Here is a 21,639-nt window from a genome sequence, read left to right as displayed (position 1 = left end):
TAAAACAAGTTAAATACACTCTAAAGAAATAAGGTTTTTGTTTTGTTTTTTAGCATATTTGAGTCAAGGGAATTTCTCTATAAGATATATGACAGAGGAGGAGGATACAGGATTTCATTCACTTTCAGCCTGTATTCATACATTAGGGTAGGCATTTGAACTCAGTAGGACAAGTGACACAGTTGACAGAGTGTACGTGATGGAGCTTGTAAAGAAGAGAACAGAGGAAGTAGAAGCATGGAAGGCTACTTATGTGTGGTAACAATTATGTTAAAGAGGTTCCCTTCTAGAGGTTGAGAGCAACAGGAATCTCCATGTGTTTTTTTCCTTTTCTCACTTTAGAGAAAACTAAAAGCAGCAATTCTTTAACCTCTAACAACTTGGTAGAACTGCTAAATCTCAAATGGTTACCATAACAAAAGGAATATTCAAATGGACATAAATAAAACTCAAACTTGAGAGATATGAATGCTGTAGATGAAGACAATACTTAAGAGCTGTCCCTGAGGGTAAGTAGCACTGTAGTGCCTATTTACGTGGTAGGGGCATTCTGATTACAAAATCCTGGTAAGGGACAACTAAACAATAAGAGATATAAGTACAAAATGCATATACATAAGGCATATACAGGTTAACCAATATATGCCTATGGGCATTATAATTTCTGCAAATCAGTATCATCCTACTTATCTGTATGAATTGCTTTTGCTTCATGTGTTCTGTTTTACTTCTTTCTTTCCAATTTTGATGCCTAGTATTTCTTTTTCTTGTCTAATTGCTCTGGCTAAAACTTCCAACACAATGTTGAATAACAATGGGATAGTGGACATCCTTATCTTGTGTCTGATCTTACGGGGAAAGTTTTCAGTTTTTCCCCATTGAGGATGATGGTTTTTCATATATTCCCTTTATCATGTTGAGAAAGTCCCATTCTATTCCTATCCTTTGAAGTGTTTTCAACAAGAAAGGATATTGAATTTTGTCAAATACCTTTTCTCCATCAATCAAGATGATCATGTAGTTTTTCTGCTTTGATTTGTTGGTACATATTACATTAATTGATTTTCTTAGGCTGAACCATCCTTGCATACCTGGGATGAATCCTACTCAGTCATGGTGTATAATTCTTTTAATGTGCTGCTAGATTCGATTTGCAAGAATTTTGTTGAGGATTTTTGCATCTATATTCATTAAAGAGATTAGTCTGTAATTTTCTTTTCTTGTAGTATCTTTGTCTGGCTTTGGTATGAGAGTGATGCTGGCTTCATAGAATGAGTTAGGTAGCCTTCCCTCCTCTTCAATTTTTTTGAAGAGCTTGAGTAGGATTGGTACTAATTCTTTCTTGAATGTTTGGTAGAATTCACATGTGAAGACGTGGTCCTGGATTTTTCTTGGGGAGCTTCTTTTTTTTGTTGTTTTAATTTATTTTTTTTTATTAATTTTTTAAAAACATAACAGCAAACAAACACAAACAATCTTAACATATGATCATTCCGTTCTACATATATAATCAGTAATTTCACAATATCAGCACATAGTTGTATATTCATCACCATGATCATTTCTTAGAACATTTGCATCAATTCAGAAAAATAAAAAAAAAAACAGAAAAAAATTTATACATACCGGACCCCTTACCCCTCCCTTTTATTGATCACTAGCATTTCAATCTGCTAAATTTATTTTAACATTTGTTCCCACTATTATTTATTTTTATTCCATATGTTTTACTTGTCTGTCAATAAGGTAGATAAAAGGAGGGTCAGACATAAGGTTTTCACAATCACACAGTCACATTGTGAAAGCTTTATTATTATAGAATCATCTTCAAGAAACATGGCTACCAGAACACAACTCTACATTTTCAGGCAGGTCCCTCTAGGCACTCCACTACCTCTTAACTAACAAGGTGATATCTATTTAATGCATAAGAATAACCTCCAGGATAACCTCTTGACTCTGGAATCTCTCAGCCATTGACACTTTATTTTGTCTCATTTTGCTCTTCCCCGTTTTGGTTGAGGTTTTCACAATCCCTTGATGCTGAGTGCCAGCTCATTCTAGGATTTCTGTTCCACATTGCCAGGAAGGTCCACACCCCTGGGAGTCATGTCCCATGTAGACAGGGGGAGGGTGGTGAATTTGCTTGTTGTGTTGGCTGGAGAGAGAGGCCACATCTGTGCAACAAAAGAGGTTCTCTTGGGGGTGACACTTAGGCCTCATTTTAAGTAGGCTTAACCTATCCTTTGCAGGGCAGGGTAAGTTTCATATGAACAAACCCCAGGATTGTGGACTCAGTTTTGGGAGCTTCTTAATGACTAATTCAATTTCTTTACTTGTGATTGGTTTGTTGAGGTTTTCTGTTTCTTCTCGAGTCAATGTTGGTTGTTCATGCCTATCTAGGAAGTTGTCCATTTCATCTACATTGTCACGTTTATTAGCACAAAGTTGTTCATAGTATCCTCTCATTACATCTTTTATTCCTGTGGGGTCTGTGATTATGTCTCCTCTTCCATTTCTATTTATTTGCATCCTCTCTGTTCTTCTTTTTGTCAACCTTGCTAAGAGTCTATCAATCTTATTGATTTTCTCATAGAACCAGCTTCTGGTCTTGTTGACTTTCTCAATTGTTTTCATGGTCCCAATTTCATTTATTTCTGCTCTAATCTTTGATATTTCTTTCCTTTTGCTTGCTTTGGGGTCAGTTTGCTGTTCTATCTCTAGTTCTTCCAAGTGAACAGTTAATTCCTTGATTTTTGCTCTTTATTCTTCTTTTGATATAGGCATTTAGGGCAATAAATTTCCTTCTTAGCATTACCTTTGCTGCATCCCATAAGTTCTGATATGTTGCATTTTCATTTTCATTTTCCTCAAGATACTTACTGATTTTTCTTGTAACTTCTTCCTTGACCCACTGGTTGTTTAACAGTGTGTTGCTGAGCCTCCATATATTTGGGAATCTTCTGACCCTCTGTCTATTAATGATTTCCAACTTCATTCGTTTATGATCTGAGAAAATGTTTTGTATAATTTCAAACTTTTTAAATGTATTGAGACTTGCTTTGTGACCCAGCATATGGTCTATCCTTGAGAATGATCCATGAGCACTTGAGAAAAAGGCATATTCTGCTGTTGTGGGGTATAAGGTTCTATAAATGTCTGTTAAGTCTAGTTCATTTATTGTATTATTCAAATTCTGTTTCTTTATTGATGTTCTGTCTAGATGTTTTGTTCATTGATGAGAGCAAGGAACTGAAGTCTCCAACTATCATGGTACATGTGTCTACTACTCTTTTCAATGTTTTCAGTGTTTGCCTCATGTATTTTGGAGCATTCTGGCTTGGCGGATAAATATTTATGATTGCTATGTCTTCTTGTTGAATTGTTCCTTTTATTAATACATAGTGTCCTTCTCTCGGAAGGACACTATGTCTCTTTTGTTTTACATTTGAAGTCTAATTTGTTAGATATTAGTATAGCTACTCCTGTACTTTTCTGATTGTCGTTTGCAAGAAACATCTTTTCCCAATCTTTCACTTTCAACCTATGTTTATCCTTGGGTCTAAAATGCATCTCCTGTAGACAGCTATGATAGTTAAATTCAGCTGTCAACTTGGTCAGGTGAAGGCACCTAGTTCTGTTGCTATGGACATGAGCCAATTGTGCATGAACCTCATCTGTTACTGATTACATCTGTAGTCGGCTAGGAGGCATGCCTGCTGCAATGAATGACGTTTGACTTAATTGGCTGGTGCTTCAATGAGAGAGCGCAACATAGCACAGCCCAAGCAGCTCAGCATACCTCATCTCAGCACTTGCAGCTCAGCCCAGGCCTTTGGAGATGCAGAAAGGAATCACCCCAGGGAGAGCTGTTGGAACCCAGAGGCCTGGAGAAAAGGACAGCAGAGAATACCCTGAGCCTTCCCATGTAAGAAAGTACCTCAGATGAAAGTTAGCTGCCTTTCCTCTGAAGAAGTAATGAAATAAATCCCCTTTTATTAAAAGCCAATCTGGGGCGGGCCGCGGTGGCTCAGCGGGCAAAGTGCTTGCCTGCTATGCCGGAGGACCTCGGTTCGATTCCCGGCCCCAGCCCATGTAACAAATACGGAGAAACAGAATACAATAAAAACAAGAAAATGTTTCCCTTTCTTCCTTCCTTCCTTCCTTCTATCCTTCCTTCCTTCTCTCTGTCTTTCCTTTAAAAAAAAAAAAAAAAAAAAAGCCAATCTGTTGGGTGGGCCACAGTGGCTCAGCAGGCAAGAATGCTTGCCTGCCATGCCAGAGGACCCTGGTTTGATTCCCCGTGCCTGCCCATGCAAAAAAAAAAAAAAAAAGCCAATCTGTCTCTGGTGTGTTGCATTCTAGCAGCTAGCAAACTAGAACAACAGCATATAGATAGATGGGTCCTGTTTTTCAATCCATTCTGCCAGTCTATGTCTTTTGATTGGGGAGTTTATTCTATTAACATTTAGTGTTATTACTATAAGGGCAGTACTTTCTTCTACCATTTTGCCTTTTGGATTTTATACATCATATCTAATTTTTCCTCCTTTTACCTTTTCTGATAGTTTTAATTTCTACATTCTTCTCCACACCTCTCTCTCCTGTATTTTCCTATCCATCTGTAGTGCTCCCTTTAGTATTTCTTGAAGAGCTGATCTCTTGGTCACAAATTCTCTCAGTGATTTTTTGTCTGAAAATGTTTTAATTTCCTCCTCATTTTTGAAGGACAATTTTGCTCGATATAGAATTCTTGGTTGGCAGTTTTTCTCTTTTAGTATCTTAAATATATACCACTGTCTTCTCACCTCCACGGTTTCTGCTGAGAAATCTACACATAGGCTTCCCTTGTATGTGATGGATTGTTTTTCTCTTGCTGCTTTCAAGATTTTCTCTTACTTTTTGATATTTGACATCCTGATTAGTAAGTGCCTTGGAGTACATCTATTTGATCTATTCTCATTGGGGTATGCTGCACTTCTTGGATCTATAATTTTAAGTCTTTCATAAGAGTTGAAGAATTTTTGAGTAATAATTTCCTCCATTAGTTTTTCTCCTCCTTTTCCCTTCTCTTTTCCTTCTGGGACACCTACAACATGTATATTCATGCAGTTCATGTTGTCATTCAATTCCCTGAGTCCCTGCTAATATTTTTCCATTCTATTCCCTATATTTTCTTTTGCTTGTCAGATTTCAGATGTCCCGTCCTCCAGCACACTAATCCTGTCTTCTGCTCTTGAAATCTAACATCGTAGGTTTCCATTGTTTTTTTCATCTCTTCTACTGTGCCTTTCATTCTCATGAGTTGTGCGATTTGGTTTTTCAGACTTTCAATTTCTTCATCCTTTGCCTTCTTTATAACCTCCCTCAAACCACTGAGTTGATTTTTGATGAGGTTCTCCATGTCTGTTTGAACATTCTGAATTAACTGTTTCAACTCCTGTATCTCATTTGAATTGCTGGTTTGTTCCTTTGACTGGGCCATATCTTCAATTTTCCTAGAATCGTTATTTAGTTTATTCTGGAGATTGTGTTACGTTTTTTAGTTAGGATTTTCTTGCTGGATGACTTTGTAGTCTATCTGTTCTTCGACATTCATTTCAGCTTATACTATACCTCTAGCTTAGGTTTTGTTTAACAGATCAGATTTTTTCAGTTCTTGTTTTCTTGTTTCTTGCCCTGCCTATATGGTGCCTTTTTTTCTTTTTCCTCCTTAGGAGGGCCTACTTAGGTATTATAGAACCCAGTCAAAGTTTCTGTCTCAACCATACCCCCAGACCAAACTGACCTCCTCTCAGGAGGAAAGAGTCACCTGCGTTGGTTTTCCCTCAGAGTGAGACCCAGCAGGTTGAAAGAATTTCCTATGAAGCCTCCAGACTGTGTTTTTCCTATCCTGCCCAGTATGTGGTGCTTTGTTTGCCTGCAGGTTCCCCCAGCATAAGGTGACGTGGAACCTTTACCTTCAGGAGACTCTCCCTGCTGGAGGTATGGTTGAGACAGAAGAGAGGTTGTAGGCTGGCTAATTATTTCAGTTTTCCAGACCCTGGGGTCTGAATTCCTTGAGGGAGGGATTCCACCTGATCTGGGCCCCACTCCTCTCCTGGGGCACAATCTACAGACAAGCTCTCAGACAAGCTTAATTCCACTCTTGCCTGGGACAGTTGGAACCTGAGAAGCCTTGCAGGTATATCCAAAGAGCAGTCAAACCGTAGAAACACAGCCACAAAAAAGAAAAGAAAAAAAATCCTTTTCAGAGCAGGACCCCTGGGTTTGCCAATCAAGAGCTTAAGTTGGTATATTGCTCTGTGTATCTCGACGTCCTATGTGCCCCCTCCTTTCCTTCAGGGCCCAGATCCTTTCAAGTATTTTGTGCTGTCTGATCCAAAAAAACCCTGTTTGTTTTTTTCTTTTTCTGTCAGCCCTGCCCCCTCTGTGCTGGGGCAAAACCCAGCAAACTCAGCTATTACTCGAGGTTCAACTGAGCTGGGGGTCTATTTTAGTAGTCAGAATTTGCTAATTAATTCCATAAATTGGAGCCTGGTAGAGCTCAGCCCCTTTTCTTTCCCCTCTTGAAGCAGCCTGTGGGGGATGGGCACCGGCTGCCGTGGCTTGGAAGACTCATGGTCTAGGGGATCGCAGCTGGTCCAGCTTGTCCAGACTGGTGGTCACTGATATGGCCTCAGCAGTTGTTCTATACTGTTCCTGGCTTATACTAGCTGCTCTGGAGGATGAACAAAATCCCACACCTCACTAAGCTGTCATCTTGGCTCCATGTGTTCTATTTTAAACCAAGTGTTTATTTTTAAATATAAGAACTCATTTGTTAAGAAAGAAAGAAAAACCCTTACTCACCCGAGGTATAAAGAACTCATCAGCACTGAATTTATAAAGCCATTCATCCAAAAAGTGAAACAGAAGAGACTGCAAGTCATCTCCTACACAGAACAAATAGAACCATAAGAACATGATATTTAATAATTCTGGTCTCTTAATTTAAGGTGCAGTGAATTTCTTAAGCTAATTGAAAGAAGAACAGGCTCATAATCAACCCTGTTGTTATTGTGAAAAGTTTGAAAAAATGCCCCAATTATGTAAATACTACACCTTGTATAACAAGTTCTTCCTTGTGAATGAATCAGTTACCTTGGGTTTCTACTTCTACTGTTTGGAGGGGCTCAACAGTCCCAGTATCTGTCATGTAACCAAACATGGCCATGGCACACTGCTCAAATGCTTCCTCCAAAGTATCTCCCCATGCATGTAACCTAAAGAAACACATTAACGCACTCTGTAATATTAATCCACTGTGAGAGGGAAAACTTGAAAGCAAAGTCAAAATAAATCACTGTAAGAGGAAAACCAAAGGTCTCTGTTAATTCAATGGCACTGAAGTTGGGTGTTTTCAAACTACCATTTTTTTAATTTTATTTTCTAAGGAACCAAAACAGGAGAAAAATGAAAATTAGGGACAAGACTGAAACATTCAGACTTCCTATTTAAGAACACTATTTCAAAGGAACAAATTTTATACTCACTGGACATCAGCTGTATGGTCCAAATCTGAAGAAGAGAGAAAAAAACACTAATGAGACATTAAATATGACTTTCAAATACATCACAAGGAAATAATTTCAGTTCATTATTTTAACAACATCATTCTTGAAGAGCCAGGAAATATGGGGCATCCTACAACTTTTGCTATCCAGTTATACAACAAAGTTAATTGCTTTGGTAAGAGTTTGTTTTTATTTTTTTTTAATCGAGGTTTATGTTTAAGTGAATGACAATTTCTGTAAGGCAGCAGGACCTGGTATTCTAGGTAATATAAAAAGTGTCTATTACATTATTGTTTCTCAATGAACAAATGGTATCACCTGCCATTATTTACTTCTCCTCAGCAAACCAAATCACTATCTTTTCTAAATATCTATTATGTAAATGATCAAAATTCTAAGAACTGCATTACCATCAAAGACATAGAATTCCCATTTCTCTACCTCACCTTTTCATGAATAGCTAGCCTAACCTTAGATACAATAATTTTAGAAAGTAAATCCCATAATACGTATTATGAGGTTTTTCCTGAGTTTCAAAGGGACACCAGAAAGTAACAACTGTGACTGCAGCATGCTCCTAGTGGATCTATTTTCTCAATATTTTGCGAGTCTATTCTTCACCTGTATTATGATGTTCTAGTTTGCTAGCTGCCGGAATGCAACACACCAGAGACAGATTGGCTTTTAATAAAAGGGGATTTATTTTGTTAGTTCTTCAGAGGAAAGGCAGCTGACTTTCCACTGAGCCTCTTTCTTACGTGGAAGGCACAGGATGGTCTCTGCTGGTCTTCTCTCCAGGCCCCTGGGTTCCAACAACTTTCCCCGGGGTGACGTCTTTCTGCATCTCCAAAAGCCTGGGCTGAGCTGCAAGTGCTGAGATGAGGAATGCCTAGCTGCTTAGGCTGTGCTACATTGAGCTCTCTCATTTAAGCACCAGCCAATTAAGTCAAACATCACTCATTGCAGCAGACACGCCTCCTAGCCGACTGCAGAAGTAATTAGCAACAGATGAGGTTCACGTACCATTGGCTTATATCTGTAGCAACAAGACTAGGTATGCTCACCTGGCCAAGTTGACAACTGAATCTAACTAACACACATGACTTTCATTCACTCTTCCCACTTAAGACCACAGAATATTGGCACTAGAAGGAAGCCTGGAGAACATTTAACATAATTCCTTCATTCACAAGAAATCTGAAATCCGGAGGGGTTATGTCACTTGTTCAGGTCCACACTGTTGATCAGAGGCAGATATGCGACTACAACTGGGTTTTTCTGACTCTCATTTTAGTATACTTTGCACCTTAACACATCTTTGGGTGGCAGGCAAGGTTCAGATTTATCTCTAATTCACTCAAAACTATACAATGAGAACTTACTATGTTTAGGTACTAAAGAGCTCACTGACAACCAGAGATGTCAAGTTAAAAGAAAATGACGTTGCCCAAATATTCCTAAAGATTGAGAAAAGGATCAAATGAGAGGGAGGAGTTGTAACAGAGAAGACATAATGAAACAAATGAGTAAAACCAATGAATCATTATAGTAATATTTCTTTTTTGTCTCCAGTGTATTAAAACAGCTAGAAGAAATACTTTGAATTGTGGAACTGTATTCCATACCGTACTTTGAAATTTGCTCTGTAACTACTTGTTAAAATGTACTTTGAAAGTGATCACTGGTCTACATATATGTTATATTCCACAATTTAAAAAAATTTTTAATGAAAATGACAGGTATTAATGGTAGAGAAATGAAAACACGTATCCACAAAAAGATCTATACAAGAATGATGTTCAGAGTAACTTTATTTCTAAATACTAAAAACAACTCAAATGTCCATCAATAAGAGGATAGGTAAACTGAGGTATGACCATACAATGAACTACTACTCAGCAATAAAAAAGCATTATCTATTAATACATGCAACAACATGGATAAACTGCAAAATCATGTGGTGTGAAAAAGCCAGAAAAACAGTCCATACTGTATGACTCTAGTTATGTAAAACTCTAAAAACAGACAAAATTAAGCAAGAGAATAGAAATTTAGCTTAAGGCGTGGTAGGGGGAGGGAAGAATGAGTGGAAGGGGAACTTTCCGGGGTACTGGAAATGTTCTAAGTCTTAATCAGAATGTTGGCTACAGAGATATAGCTGTTTATAAAAAACCATCAGACTTTACAGTTACAATTTGGCATTTTAATATATGTAAATTATATCTCAATTTTAAAATCTAGTTTAACAAGAAAATGACAGGTGGCTATATAGTACAGTGGTTCTCAAATTCTTTGGTCTTAGGAAACTTTCACTCTCTTAAAAATTATTGCAGACCCCAAAGAGCTTTCATTTATATAGGTCATACCTATCAATATCTACCATATTAGAAATGTTAACTGCGAAAAATTTTTTTAATGTATTAATTCATTTAAAAATAACAATAAGGGCGGGTCACGGTGGCTCAGCAGGCAAGAATGTTTGCTTGCCATGCCAGAGGACCCGGGTTCAATTCCTGGTGCCTGCCCATGTAAAAATAAATAAATAAATAAAAATAAAAATAAGGCTGGAGGGAACTGCCAAAAATGTAGAGCTGTGTTCCAGTAGCCATGTTTCTTGAAGATGATTGTATAAAGATATAACTTTCGCAATGTGACTGTGTAATTGTGAAAACTTTGTGCCTGGTGCTCCTTTTATCTATCTTATTGATAGATGAGTAAAACATATGGATTAAAAATAAAAAAATAACAGGGGGCACAAATGTTAAAATAAATTTAGTAGACTGAAATGCTAGTGATCAATGAAAGGGAGGAGTAAGGGGTATGTTACGTATGAATTTTTTTCTGTTTTGATTTTTTTCTGAATTGATGCGAATGTTCTAAGAAATGATCGTGATGATGATATACAACTAAGTGATGATATTGTCAATTACTGAATATATATGTAGAATGAAATGATCATATGGTAAGAATGTGTTTATATGTTGATATATTTAATAAATAAAATAAATTAATAAAAAAATAAAAATAACAATAAGCCCATTATATGTTAACATAAATTATTTATTTTATGAAAAGTTAGTATATTTCAAAAAAATATTTAGTGAGAAGAGTGGCATTGTTTGGCATTTTTACAAAGACCTTTAATGACTGGCTTTCAATGTGTTATAATACATTATTTGGTTTAAGAACATGAATAGAACCTAGCCTCATAGGTAACTAGGAGGAAATGGAAGGAGCATTTTAATAGCTTTTTCAAATAATTATGGATATTCTTCTTTGATACTACACTAAAATGCAATATGTGGTAGTTTTTAAAAAGTCACTGCAATGTGGAATCTGCAGCCATAATAATGACTCTAACATTAAAATCCATTAATCCATTCTGCACTTTGAATGGATCTTATCCAAGCCTGACTATGTAATATCAAGCACTAGTTACTTGGAAAATATTAGTTCGCTGAGTTACACAGATAATATTGCCACTTTTCATTAAACAAAATTTAAAAAAACATATTTTGCTAATATTATCACCAATCTCATCAGAAAGTCTTTTAAGTACTGGGAAGCCAACAAGCTCAGGATAGCAGACATGAGTTTTCCAAAATCCTAATTTTCATTTGAGTGCTTGAATTTCATCACTGGCAACAAATACGTCAGTTGTTTTTTTTTTTGAGGACAGATCACATTATCTATTTTCAAGAAAATCTCAGCCAAACACTCGTGGCAGCCAATTCAGCTTACAACTTTATTACATAAGTTTTTTTTCTCAAGGTAACCATCTTACTTCACATATGGGAGAAACATTTTGTAATACTTTTGCTTTCATTAAAAAGATTATTTTAAAAATGTATACTGAAGGGTCAGGATTTAATAAAATTAGTAATTCTTACTGATTCATCAAAGACATTCATAAGTGAAAATGACTTTTTTTTTTAATGGCAAGTATGTGGTGGTAAAGAATACAATGACTACGACTACTTTTGGTCTTGCTGCCTCAGATTGTGCTAAAGTGCCAGAAGTTTAACCTAATACTGTTTTCCCACCACCAATGTATCAAATATCAAAGCAGTGACAAAAACAATTAGCAACTTAGTATTATTGTGAAAATAGTTTTGACATCATTTCTAGGGCCCACAAACCATACTTTGAGAGTTGTTACTACTATAGGAGAAAAAGAGATAAACCTAACCTAGATTAAGGGGTTCAGGTAAGAATTCCTGAAGGAAACAAGATTAAACACTGTAAGTGCCAAGAAACTGAGGACTATCTATATTTGCTTTGCTCTTTTTTTCCTAATTTCTGTTCAGTAACACACTGAATGATAGGTGCTCAGTAATACAGGCTGAATGATAGGTATTCAGTAATATGCGCTGAATGAATACATGAGATCAACTAATCTGAGTCTTAAAGGACAACAGGGCTACAAGGAAACTTTGGAGGTAGATTTAGGGGTGGTCAATAGCAAAAAAAGGAAGCTGCAAGAAAATACAGACTAATCTCACATTACATCAGTGTAAAAATTCTATTAAAAATGTTCACAATAGAATCTAATAGCACATTAAAGTAATAATACACCACAACTAAGTGGGATTTAGTATTCCTGGATTGCAAAGAGGATTCAATTTTAGGAAATCTGTTCATATAATTCAGGTAAATATATGGTCATCTCTATAGATATAATCATGAAACATAATATAAAAATATTAACGGGATTTTTGTGAGACTAAAAAGGTTTTTTTGCACAATTTTAAACTACTACATTTTAAACTTTATTTTTTCTCTCATTCCTAATTGCTGTTTTTACTGAATGTTTTATAATGCATTGGTTATGACCATATAGTAGAATATACATAATTCAGGATGTGCAATGAAAAAAGTTTGGAGACAATTGTCCCAGAGAATCAACTGAAAATTATACTAACCATAAGAGAATTCATAAAGTGCCATTATAAAAATTAATTATAGAACTCAAGAGCTTTCACATATATTATCAACAACCACAGAGATAATATAATGGAAGAAAAGTCATTTACATTAGCAATAAAAAAAATGAAATGCTATGAGGTTATACAGAATAAGATTTGAACAAATGGAAAGACATACCTTATTGCTGGAGAAAAAGACTCAAAGTAAAAGCTTTAATTCTCCCTAAGTTTATTATTAACAAAAAATAATACCCGTAGAAATTTTTTTTTCAAACTCAACAAGCTGATTTTTATCTATATATAAACAAGAAAGAATGGCAAGAAAGGGGCAAGTACTGGGGGAGAAACTGTCCTACAAGATATTAAAAGATAGCATAAATTCCCAATAATTAAACCATGGGCACAAAAAGAGAGAGGATAAAGGATTAGAACGGTAAGTTCTGCAACACAACCAACTACATGTAAGGGAATTCCGTATGTGATAAAGATGTGGCATTTCAATCGCAGGGTAACCAACTGTTGAATAAATGATGTTAGAATATCTGGTGAGTCATCTGGAAAATAATTAAATTGGATACTCACTTTCCACCTTACCTCAATTCTGATCAATTTATGATTTAAATGTTTCTTTAAAAAGCAGTAAGTATTAGAAATAAGAACAATCTATAACAATATAGAAAAATATGAATCTCACAAATACAATGTTGAGCAAAAAAAAAAAATGTACATACTGTGAGTCCATTCACACAAAGCACAATAACAGGCAAAACAAATCTATGGTGTTGGAAGCCAGGCTCATGACAGGTGAGAGTGGTAGTGACTGGAAGGGAGCATGAGGCTTCTGGGATGCTGATAATATTTTGTTAATCAGGTCACTAGTTATACAAGCATATTCAGTTTGTGAAAATTCATTTATGCACATTTTTCTATATGCATACTGTACTTCAATAAAAGTTTTATTTTCACATGTACTAGGAGAAAACATGAGAGAATTATAACCTCTGACTAGGTAAGGTCTCCTACATTGACACCCCAGACGCCATAAAAAGAAAAGATTAATAATTTTACCTACATAAAAATAAATTTCTAAATATAAAAGAGCATCAATGCAATACAAAAATGGGTTAAGAATATGAACATACACTTCCGAGAAGGGAACCACAAATAGTCCCAAACATACTGAAAGATGCTTAACCTCACTTATAATCAGAAAAATGTAGATAGTATGACAAGATACATAACAAATTTTAAAAACCCAAAAAGTATGATAACACCGAAAAGTGGCAAAAGTGTGGGAAAAGAAATACATTCATACATTGCTAGTGAGAGTGTTAACTGTTATAACACCTCTATGGAGAACAGTTTGGCAATAACTATTACAGTTAAAAATACACAGATCCTTTGACAAAGCAACTTGCAGGAAGTTTTTCTACAGATACACTTGTGTATATGCAAAACACGGATGTCCAAATATATTCACTGCTGCACTGCTGGTAACAGAAGAGCAGAAACATCCTGTATACTGAAAACTGGTTTTAAATAAAGTAAATGCTGCGACATCTTTGCACATACACATGAGAAAATGGTAATAATGGTTATTCTAGGCTTATTTTTCACTGCATACCTGTTGAATTCTATATATAACTATTAAAATATGATAAAAGACTTATCCAGAGGACAATGGGAAATCAAGGCAAGATTTTAATCAGGGAAATAAAATGTGCTCCCCAAACTACATTTTCCTCAGAGATGGTAACAGCGTTTGTAGAGGATGTGCACTATGATGGAACTGAGATGCAAAGACAAGCTATGTGATCTGCCTGAAATCTAAGCAAATGAATGATAAAAAAACACGTCTTTTTATTAGCATCACGACCCATATAAAACACCAAATGAGAAGTTCCTGATTTGGCTTTCTCAATTCCTAACATGATAACACTTTATCCTCGTGTTGGAGATACATGCCCACTGTTGGAGATAACTGACATCGACAACCTCGAAACACTAGAAAATACGGTTATCTTTAGAAATAATACACTAGTAAAATCCACAAGATACACATGATTAGTATCTATACATGAAAGTTCAACAGACTAAATGTGCGAGCCCAATTTTCTCGAATCTCAGACTAGGTGGCTCTTTTCTTTAGCGTCACTCCGACAGGTACAAAAGAGACTACAATACACAGAGGAATCAGGTCATGTCTGAAGTACTTTTGGCGAGGGGTGAAAGGCAAGGCCGGAAGCCAGGGGATGCCAGTGAGCCCCTATCTAGAGAGAGGAGAGTCACCTACTTACACTCGTACTTCCGATTGACTGGAGGATACTTGGCCTTGATTGCCTTCTGATCCTCAGTCAAATTGTAGTCTCTCACATCTTCCTCCGGCTCCGCCATGAGTGGAACATTGCGTAGTCTACTTCCGCCCTTCATCCGTCAGACTTCAGCCCTACATTACAACTTCCGCTCTAGAGTTCGTCGCCTGGCACGCACCTTTAAAGGACCAGGACTCCATTTTCGTAGCGTGCGGATGTAGTTTAGCCGCTAAGCCTTCCGTCTTAGGCCCAGCCGCTTGGAATACACTTTTAAATGATCAAGTCCTCATTTCCTGCACTTGATTCATCAGTCCTTTTTTAGGATTAAAGAAACAAACAACTTGAAGGTTCTGGAAATAGGAGGCACCTGAATTAGACACTACCTAAGTCAGAGTGACAGGAGCCGTCCTGCCTCCCCCAAAGGTATCCAGGGTTTCTCAATTGAGTACTTAGAAGGGGTCGCAAGCTTAATTGGCTTGAAGGAAATGGCTGCGCCCAGGGGAGTACAATGCTAAATCTCTGTCACGTGACCCTAGGCGAGGCCAGCCCCACCAACCCCTCCGAGCGCGCAATCGAAGGAAGTCAGCGAGAGCCGAATAGGGGAAGGGGCGGAGCGCGCGCCTCGGCCTCGCGTAAAGCGACTCTGCGCGTCTGGATAGGCTCTGAATGTGGCTCCCCGCCCACTCCACTGTTCGGAACGCCCCGATTGGCCGATGTTGGCGCGAAGGTGCGCAAGTAGGGCCTCACGCAGGGGCAGCAGGAAACAATAGAGGCCGAGCGCGCTGAGCAAGCGCCTCCAGCCTCCCCGCCCCTCCCGCGACGCTCAACTCCGCGAACCCCCTCGCTTGCCTGTCCGCCATGGCCGACAAGGAAGGTGAGGGTGCCAGGGCCGCCCTAGGAGAGCCGAGGGGAGTCATGTCTGTGCCGCGGCCTCGACACGGCCTAACAGCGAGGGCAGGCCCAGTTTTGCAGAATGCGGTTCCCACCGTCGAAAGCGTGAGGAAAACTCCCCACTGAGCGGGCTAACGGCGCGCCAGTAGGAGGGGGTTGCCCGTCGGAGCCGGCTGAAGCTGGCGGTGCTTAGTCCCTCCTCGAGCAGCCCGGCAGCCTCTCTGCGCACCCTATCGGTGTATTCTCTCCCGGGCCTCATTCCGCGGCTCCCTATCCCCAAGGGTCGGTGTTCGGGCCTCCTCGCTGGTACTGTAGATTACGGCGTAGGAGAGCGTGCGAGAGCCAGGGAGCCGTCACACCCAGTGGATAACGGGGTGTTTGGCTGGGGTGAACCCAGGGTAGTTTTCGGCCCCCATCCCGCCAAGGTGTAAAGGAGTGTTAGTGCCACTGCCTAGAGGGGCTTTGGGCAACCCTTTTCCTCCCCCCATTTCAGAATCGACTCAAGTAGCAGTGTGTTCGATTTCCGTTTGTGTTTGCTAACTTCATTTATTTTTAATGCTTTAGCAGCCTTCGATGACGCAGTGGAAGAACGTGTGATCAATGAGGAGTACAAAATATGGAAAAAGAACACTCCTTTTCTTTATGATTTGGTCATGACCCATGCTCTGGAGTGGCCCAGCCTCACTGCACAGTGGCTTCCAGATGTAACCAGGTGATACGAATCTCTTAAACTTTCTTTTGGCGGACCCTCATGAAGTTTTTCACATTGATTTTTTTCCGTATTGTTTTCCCTATTTTCTTCTCTCCGGGTCACTTGATATTTTTTTTTTCTTACGTCAAAGAACTTGGCAAAATGTGAAAATGTTTTGTGACTTACCCAAGAGAAAACTTGATGGCATTGTCTGCCTCTGATACTGAATTGAGTCGCTACATTACAACTATAGATTTATGTACATGTGTGTATTATGTGTATAGCCATGTTAAAGCTATAGTTGTCCAAATGTAAAACTTGTCAGCCTTCAAAAAGGAGTATGTGTCCAGTTCTTTCTGCAGAACTTGCTTGAACTCTTTAACAGTCCCAGTCTCGCAGTAGTAACTGTTGAATATAAAAAATGAGTATGGCATGGTACCTGCCTTCAAGAAGCACACAGACTACTCAAAGAGGCAGACGTAAACTAATAATTATTAGTTATTAGAAAGTTAGAGCAGTTACAATTAAAGGAGGTGAGAGCAGAAAACAACGTGAAGGTGGAATGGTTTTCATGTGAATGGAGTTGGGCATAGTGAGGGTAATAGAGATTAATCATGTTTTCCTGGAAGTGAGTAGCTTAAATCTGCAATAGAGGAGATTAAATATTTAACTTAATGTACATTTATTAAGGATTTAGTAGCTATCGGATATCAGGGGATACCAGATATCAATTTCCCTGCATTGATTTCCTGCATATAAACAGTAAAAATAACTAAAATTACCATAAGAGTAGTAGTGCTGATGAAATGATGAGAAAGGAAAATTTACCTCAACCCAAGAGTATGAAAAAAAGTTTCAGGAAGAAATAGCATCTAAATTCATTCAAACTCTGGTTTAGTAAGTCAAGATTATTGCAAAATATTGTGAGACTGTGATTCAGCTCAGCAGGCATTAAGAATGAAGCTATTTCTTTCATAGTGGCTTGAAGAACAAATGAGGAAATCTGTCCTAAGGATGTTTTCTAAAACCATAATAAATACTTAGAAATTTAACCATGTTTGGCTTATCATCAGAATTACTTAGTGAGTTCAGGATAAATGGATTTGTTTCTGTCAGAAATTCTTAGTGATAGTTGAAACTATTTAGATTCTTGTGGCAGAGTTCCTAAGTGAATGATGATTCCGTATTTACTCATGTGCTAAATTATGTCTATTAGACCAGTGGGTCCCAAATATTAGCCATCCCAGACCTTCTAAATCATCTGGAACACGTTTTTTTGTTTAATAATATGTATCTTTTTTTATTTTTAAATTTAAAAAAATATATAACAATAAACAAACATGAACATTCTTAACATATGACCATTCCGTTCTACGTATATAATCAGTAATTCGCAATATCACAGTTGCGTATTCATCATCATAATCATTTCTTAGAACATTTGCATCAATTCAGAAAAAGAAATAAAAAGACAACAGAAAAAAGTTCATACATACCATATCCCTTACCCCTCCATTTTATTGATCACTAGTATTTCAATCTACTAAATTTATTTTAACATTTATTTTTGTTCCATATGTTTCACTTATCTGTTGATAAGGTAGATAAAAGGAGCATCAGACACAGGGTTTTCACAATCACACAGTCGCATTGTACAAGCTATATCGTTATACAATCATCTTCAACAAACATGGCTACTGGAACACAGCTCTACATTTTCAGGCAGTTTCCTTCAGCTTCTCCATTACATCTTGACTAATAAGGTGATATCTATTTAATGCGTAAGAATAACCTCCAGTATAACTTCTCGACTCTGTTTGAAATCTCTCAGCCATTGACACTTTATTTTGTCTCACTTTGCTCTTCCCCCTGTTGGTCGAGAAGGTTTTCTAAATCCAGCTCATTCTAGGATTTCTGTCCCATGTTGCCAGGAAGGTCCACACCCCTGAAAGTCATGTCCCACATAGACAGGGGGAGGGCGGTGAGTTTGCTTGTTGTGTTGGCTGGAGAGAAGACGCCACATCTGAGCAACAAAAGATGGAACCCATGTTTTAAAACTTCCCAGGTAATGTAGTGATTAACCAGATATAGAAAGCACTGAACTAGACTATATTCCCCAAGGCTGAAATCCTGTGCACTGTCATCTTAGTTTTCTACTTTTGCAGATCTAGGTAAGTCTTTCTGCATTGTCTGACATTGCTCCAGACCTCTTTTTGCATTTTACTCAATGTAACATCATTTTCTTGTTTTTAAGATGAGGATCACAAATAATTAGCTCTATTAAGATGGGTTTACATTTTTTTGTTTGTTTTTTTCCAATCTTTGTTCATATCCCTATCCATTTCCTTTAAAAAAAAAATCACAGTTGTTCTATACTAAACTTCCGATACAATACACCTCTGCCTTCCTTAGTTTTTTTTTTTAATTCATGTGTATGTCATTGTTTTACACAAAATAACAGTAGCTGACAATTTTTGAGCACTTTATCATAATTTGGTTTCCCTACTTGATAGTGCAGTCAATTTATAAGCTTTAATAAATTCTGCTGTACTTGTGCAGCATATTTCCCATCTGCACAATGGTTCTCTAACTTTAATGTGCATCATAATCAGCTGGAGGTATTGTAAAACAGGTTGCTGGGCCACATATCCAAAGATTCTGATTCAGTAGGTAGAGCTGACCTGAGAATTTTCATTTCAAAAAATTTCCCAGATGCACCCACACTTTGAGAACCACTGTGTTACATTGTTAGATTAATTTCTGAGGTAACTCAAGTGAAGCTGCTCAGAAATTTTGCATGGTTCCTTGATGCCTACAGTTAGAGTCCAGAAGTTTTAGATCATAAACAGTCTGATTCTGCCTGCTTTCTAGCTTTCTCTCCCACTAGGTTTTGCCCTGTCTATTTCTGTTACTTAATAGTTGTGTGATGTTAGGCAAATTGCTTAGCTTTCCTGAATGAACCTCAAGTATCTTCATCCTTAAGTGTTTAATCATTTTAAGAGTTTAAATGATATAAAATGTGTAAAGTGCCTAGCCAGGTGGCTGACATTTTGTAAGCTTTCCATTTGCTCATTTCCCTTTCTTTAGATTATTATTGCCTTGTACTTTGGTTATTTGTGTACTTGACTGCCTAATTGCCCTTGGGTTTTTTTTTGTTTGTTTGTTTTTTTAGGACAAGGATCTCATCTTAATTCTTTTCATACATTTAGCATAATATGTTCATTGATTAAGCACTTAAGTAAATACTTGGACAGAGTTATTTTGCCTAATCTTATTTCCTTTTTTTAATGAAGGTTTCAATAAACTAGAGTGCTAGTATACTCAACAATTGTTTTCTTTCCCTCTAAACCATTGTAAAGGGTGAGTAATTAATTCATGTGTTGTTGCATTAGACTTTGCATTTATTTCCCACAAAGTAAGTGTAAATTTTTAGCCGAGTTAAGGCGTATAATACTATGGATTCCTCTTTGAACTTGATCCTGTGGATGAAATAGTAAAAATAGAAGATAGGGCTCTTAATGACTTTCTCCATTCAAATTCTGGTAGTAGTAGTGGTGTGTGTGTGTGTGTGTGTGTGTGTGTCTCACTACCTTTATGATCTGTAGTGGTGTGTGTGTGTGTGTGTCTCACTACCTTTATGATCTGTATTGGTTATACTAATTTGAATAATAACCATACATTGCCATTGCAGACCAGAAGGAAAAGATTTCAGCATTCATCGACTTGTCCTCGGGACACACACATCGGATGAACAGAACCATCTTGTAATAGCCAGTGTGCAGCTCCCTAATGATGATGCTCAGTTTGATGCATCACACTATGACAGTGAGAAAGGAGGTAGGAATTTTAAAGGTGAAAGTGAAAGAATGGTTTATGAGTTCTATTTTTCATCATATGTTTGAATTATCATAAAAAGAATATATCGTTTGATAAAATAGACTTTCAAGTTAGAAATCTTATTGCTATGCATCTATATATTCTCAAAAGAGGAAATACTGCCCTGAAGGGGGTGAAATTGATTGTTGGGAAGGGGGTGAAAAAACTTACTCTTTTTATATTTTGAGCATAGATAGATGCAGTGCATATATAGGATAGCTATGGTATTAAAATGTCAGGGGGCTATAATTATAGGGGAAAAACTTTAAAAGGTTATTTGAGGGCGATGATGAAAAAAAGATTAAGAAATACTGTCTTAAATTACTCTTTCTGGGTTTGAGATGTTACAAATGACTTGCCAATGCACTGCGTATATAAGAAATTAAATTTAAACCAGCCACTTAATTATGCCATATTTTTAAGAGATACTCTCAGGGTTTGATTGCATCTCATGAAGTGCTTACTCTTTACAGAAGAGGTAGAAATTGGTGAATTTCTTTTAATGTTCTCAAACCCAAGTTACTATCAAAAGGTAGAAAATTAGCTCTTGTTATTGAGATTTCTACTCTAAATAATAATAATAGATGTTTAATATTTCTTAGATTCTGATTAGCATAATCCGTTTTTTAAATATAAGCTCTTTCAGATTCCATTTGTTTGCAGAATTGTAAGTGTGCAATTTATTTAGCTTTGTATGGTACAGAATGCAGAATAATTTTAGAAAGTTTTTCTCTGGGTAGGCATCTGTGATGGACCAGAAAGAACTGAGTTAGAAGACCTGGGTTTAAGACCCTCTCTTGCCACTCACTGGCAGTGTAGTTTACATTCAATCGTTTAGCTTCTCTGAGCCTCAGCTTCCTTTCTCTTGAATGAGGATAAATTGTCTTTAATAGGATTTTTGGTTATTGAGGCACAAAGCAAATACTCTGACTAGTAATATGATAGTTTTTTAAAAATCAAATATAAAACAATGAAAGTGCTCTCATGAGCCTGTCTGAGTGGTTTATCCTATATAATAAATCATTTGTTCAGTGAATATTGTTGGGTGATTACTATATCACCAGGCATTTTTCTCGTTACTGGAAATATTAGCAAATGTAGTGCAAGTTTGAATTTGCTGTTTTGGATCTAACATATTTTGGTATCAGACAACTTTCCATGTCAGTATATGGTAACATATATACTTTTCAGTGGTTGTAAAAGTATATCATGATTAACTAACCCTTACTGATTGACTTTTAAGTGGTTTCTGTTTTCTTTTTGGCTTCAAAAACAGTCTTTGTCTTGAAAACCCTAGAGAAGGCCCTGGGCCTAGTTTCTATAAGAAAAAGAGTAAGTTTATATTTACAGAAACTTAAGGCCTCCTGTTGATCCTATGCCTGATAAAC

At 37.2% G+C, this 21,639-nt stretch overlaps 2 protein-coding genes across 4 annotated transcripts in view; one reads left to right on the top strand and one right to left on the bottom strand.

Annotated features, from left to right (window-relative positions):
• ZBTB8OS (zinc finger and BTB domain containing 8 opposite strand) overlaps positions 1–15,375 on the bottom strand; it is a 25,645-nt gene extending 10,270 nt beyond the window's left edge. Inside the window, exons 1-4 of the mRNA XM_077150455.1 lie at positions 14,779–15,375; positions 7,536–7,560; positions 7,144–7,265; positions 6,853–6,935 (exon numbers count right to left, since the gene is read on the bottom strand). Of these exons, the coding sequence (XP_077006570.1) occupies positions 6,853–6,935; positions 7,144–7,265; positions 7,536–7,560; positions 14,779–14,911 (363 nt within the window). The 5' untranslated portion in view covers positions 14,912–15,375. The remainder of the gene's footprint in view (positions 1–6,852; positions 6,936–7,143; positions 7,266–7,535; positions 7,561–14,778) is intronic.
• RBBP4 (RB binding protein 4, chromatin remodeling factor) overlaps positions 14,999–21,639 on the top strand; it is a 19,574-nt gene continuing 12,933 nt past the window's right edge. The window contains exons 1-3 of one of the 3 annotated variants that reach the window (XM_077150454.1): positions 14,999–15,216; positions 16,249–16,396; positions 20,067–20,212. In XM_077150454.1, the coding sequence (XP_077006569.1) occupies positions 16,338–16,396; positions 20,067–20,212 (205 nt within the window). In that variant the 5' untranslated portion in view covers positions 14,999–15,216; positions 16,249–16,337. Of the gene's footprint in view, positions 15,217–15,517; positions 15,668–16,248; positions 16,397–20,066; positions 20,213–21,639 lie in introns of those variants that run through there. The other 2 variants (XM_077150453.1, XM_077150452.1) reach the window with 2 other exon arrangements.

This window comes from Tamandua tetradactyla, chromosome 2 (genome assembly GCF_023851605.1).
Source record: "Tamandua tetradactyla isolate mTamTet1 chromosome 2, mTamTet1.pri, whole genome shotgun sequence".
Taxonomy (NCBI): domain Eukaryota; kingdom Metazoa; phylum Chordata; class Mammalia; order Pilosa; family Myrmecophagidae; genus Tamandua; species Tamandua tetradactyla.
Note: the sequence above shows the minus strand (reverse complement) of the source record. Positions and strands in the feature narration are given on the sequence as shown.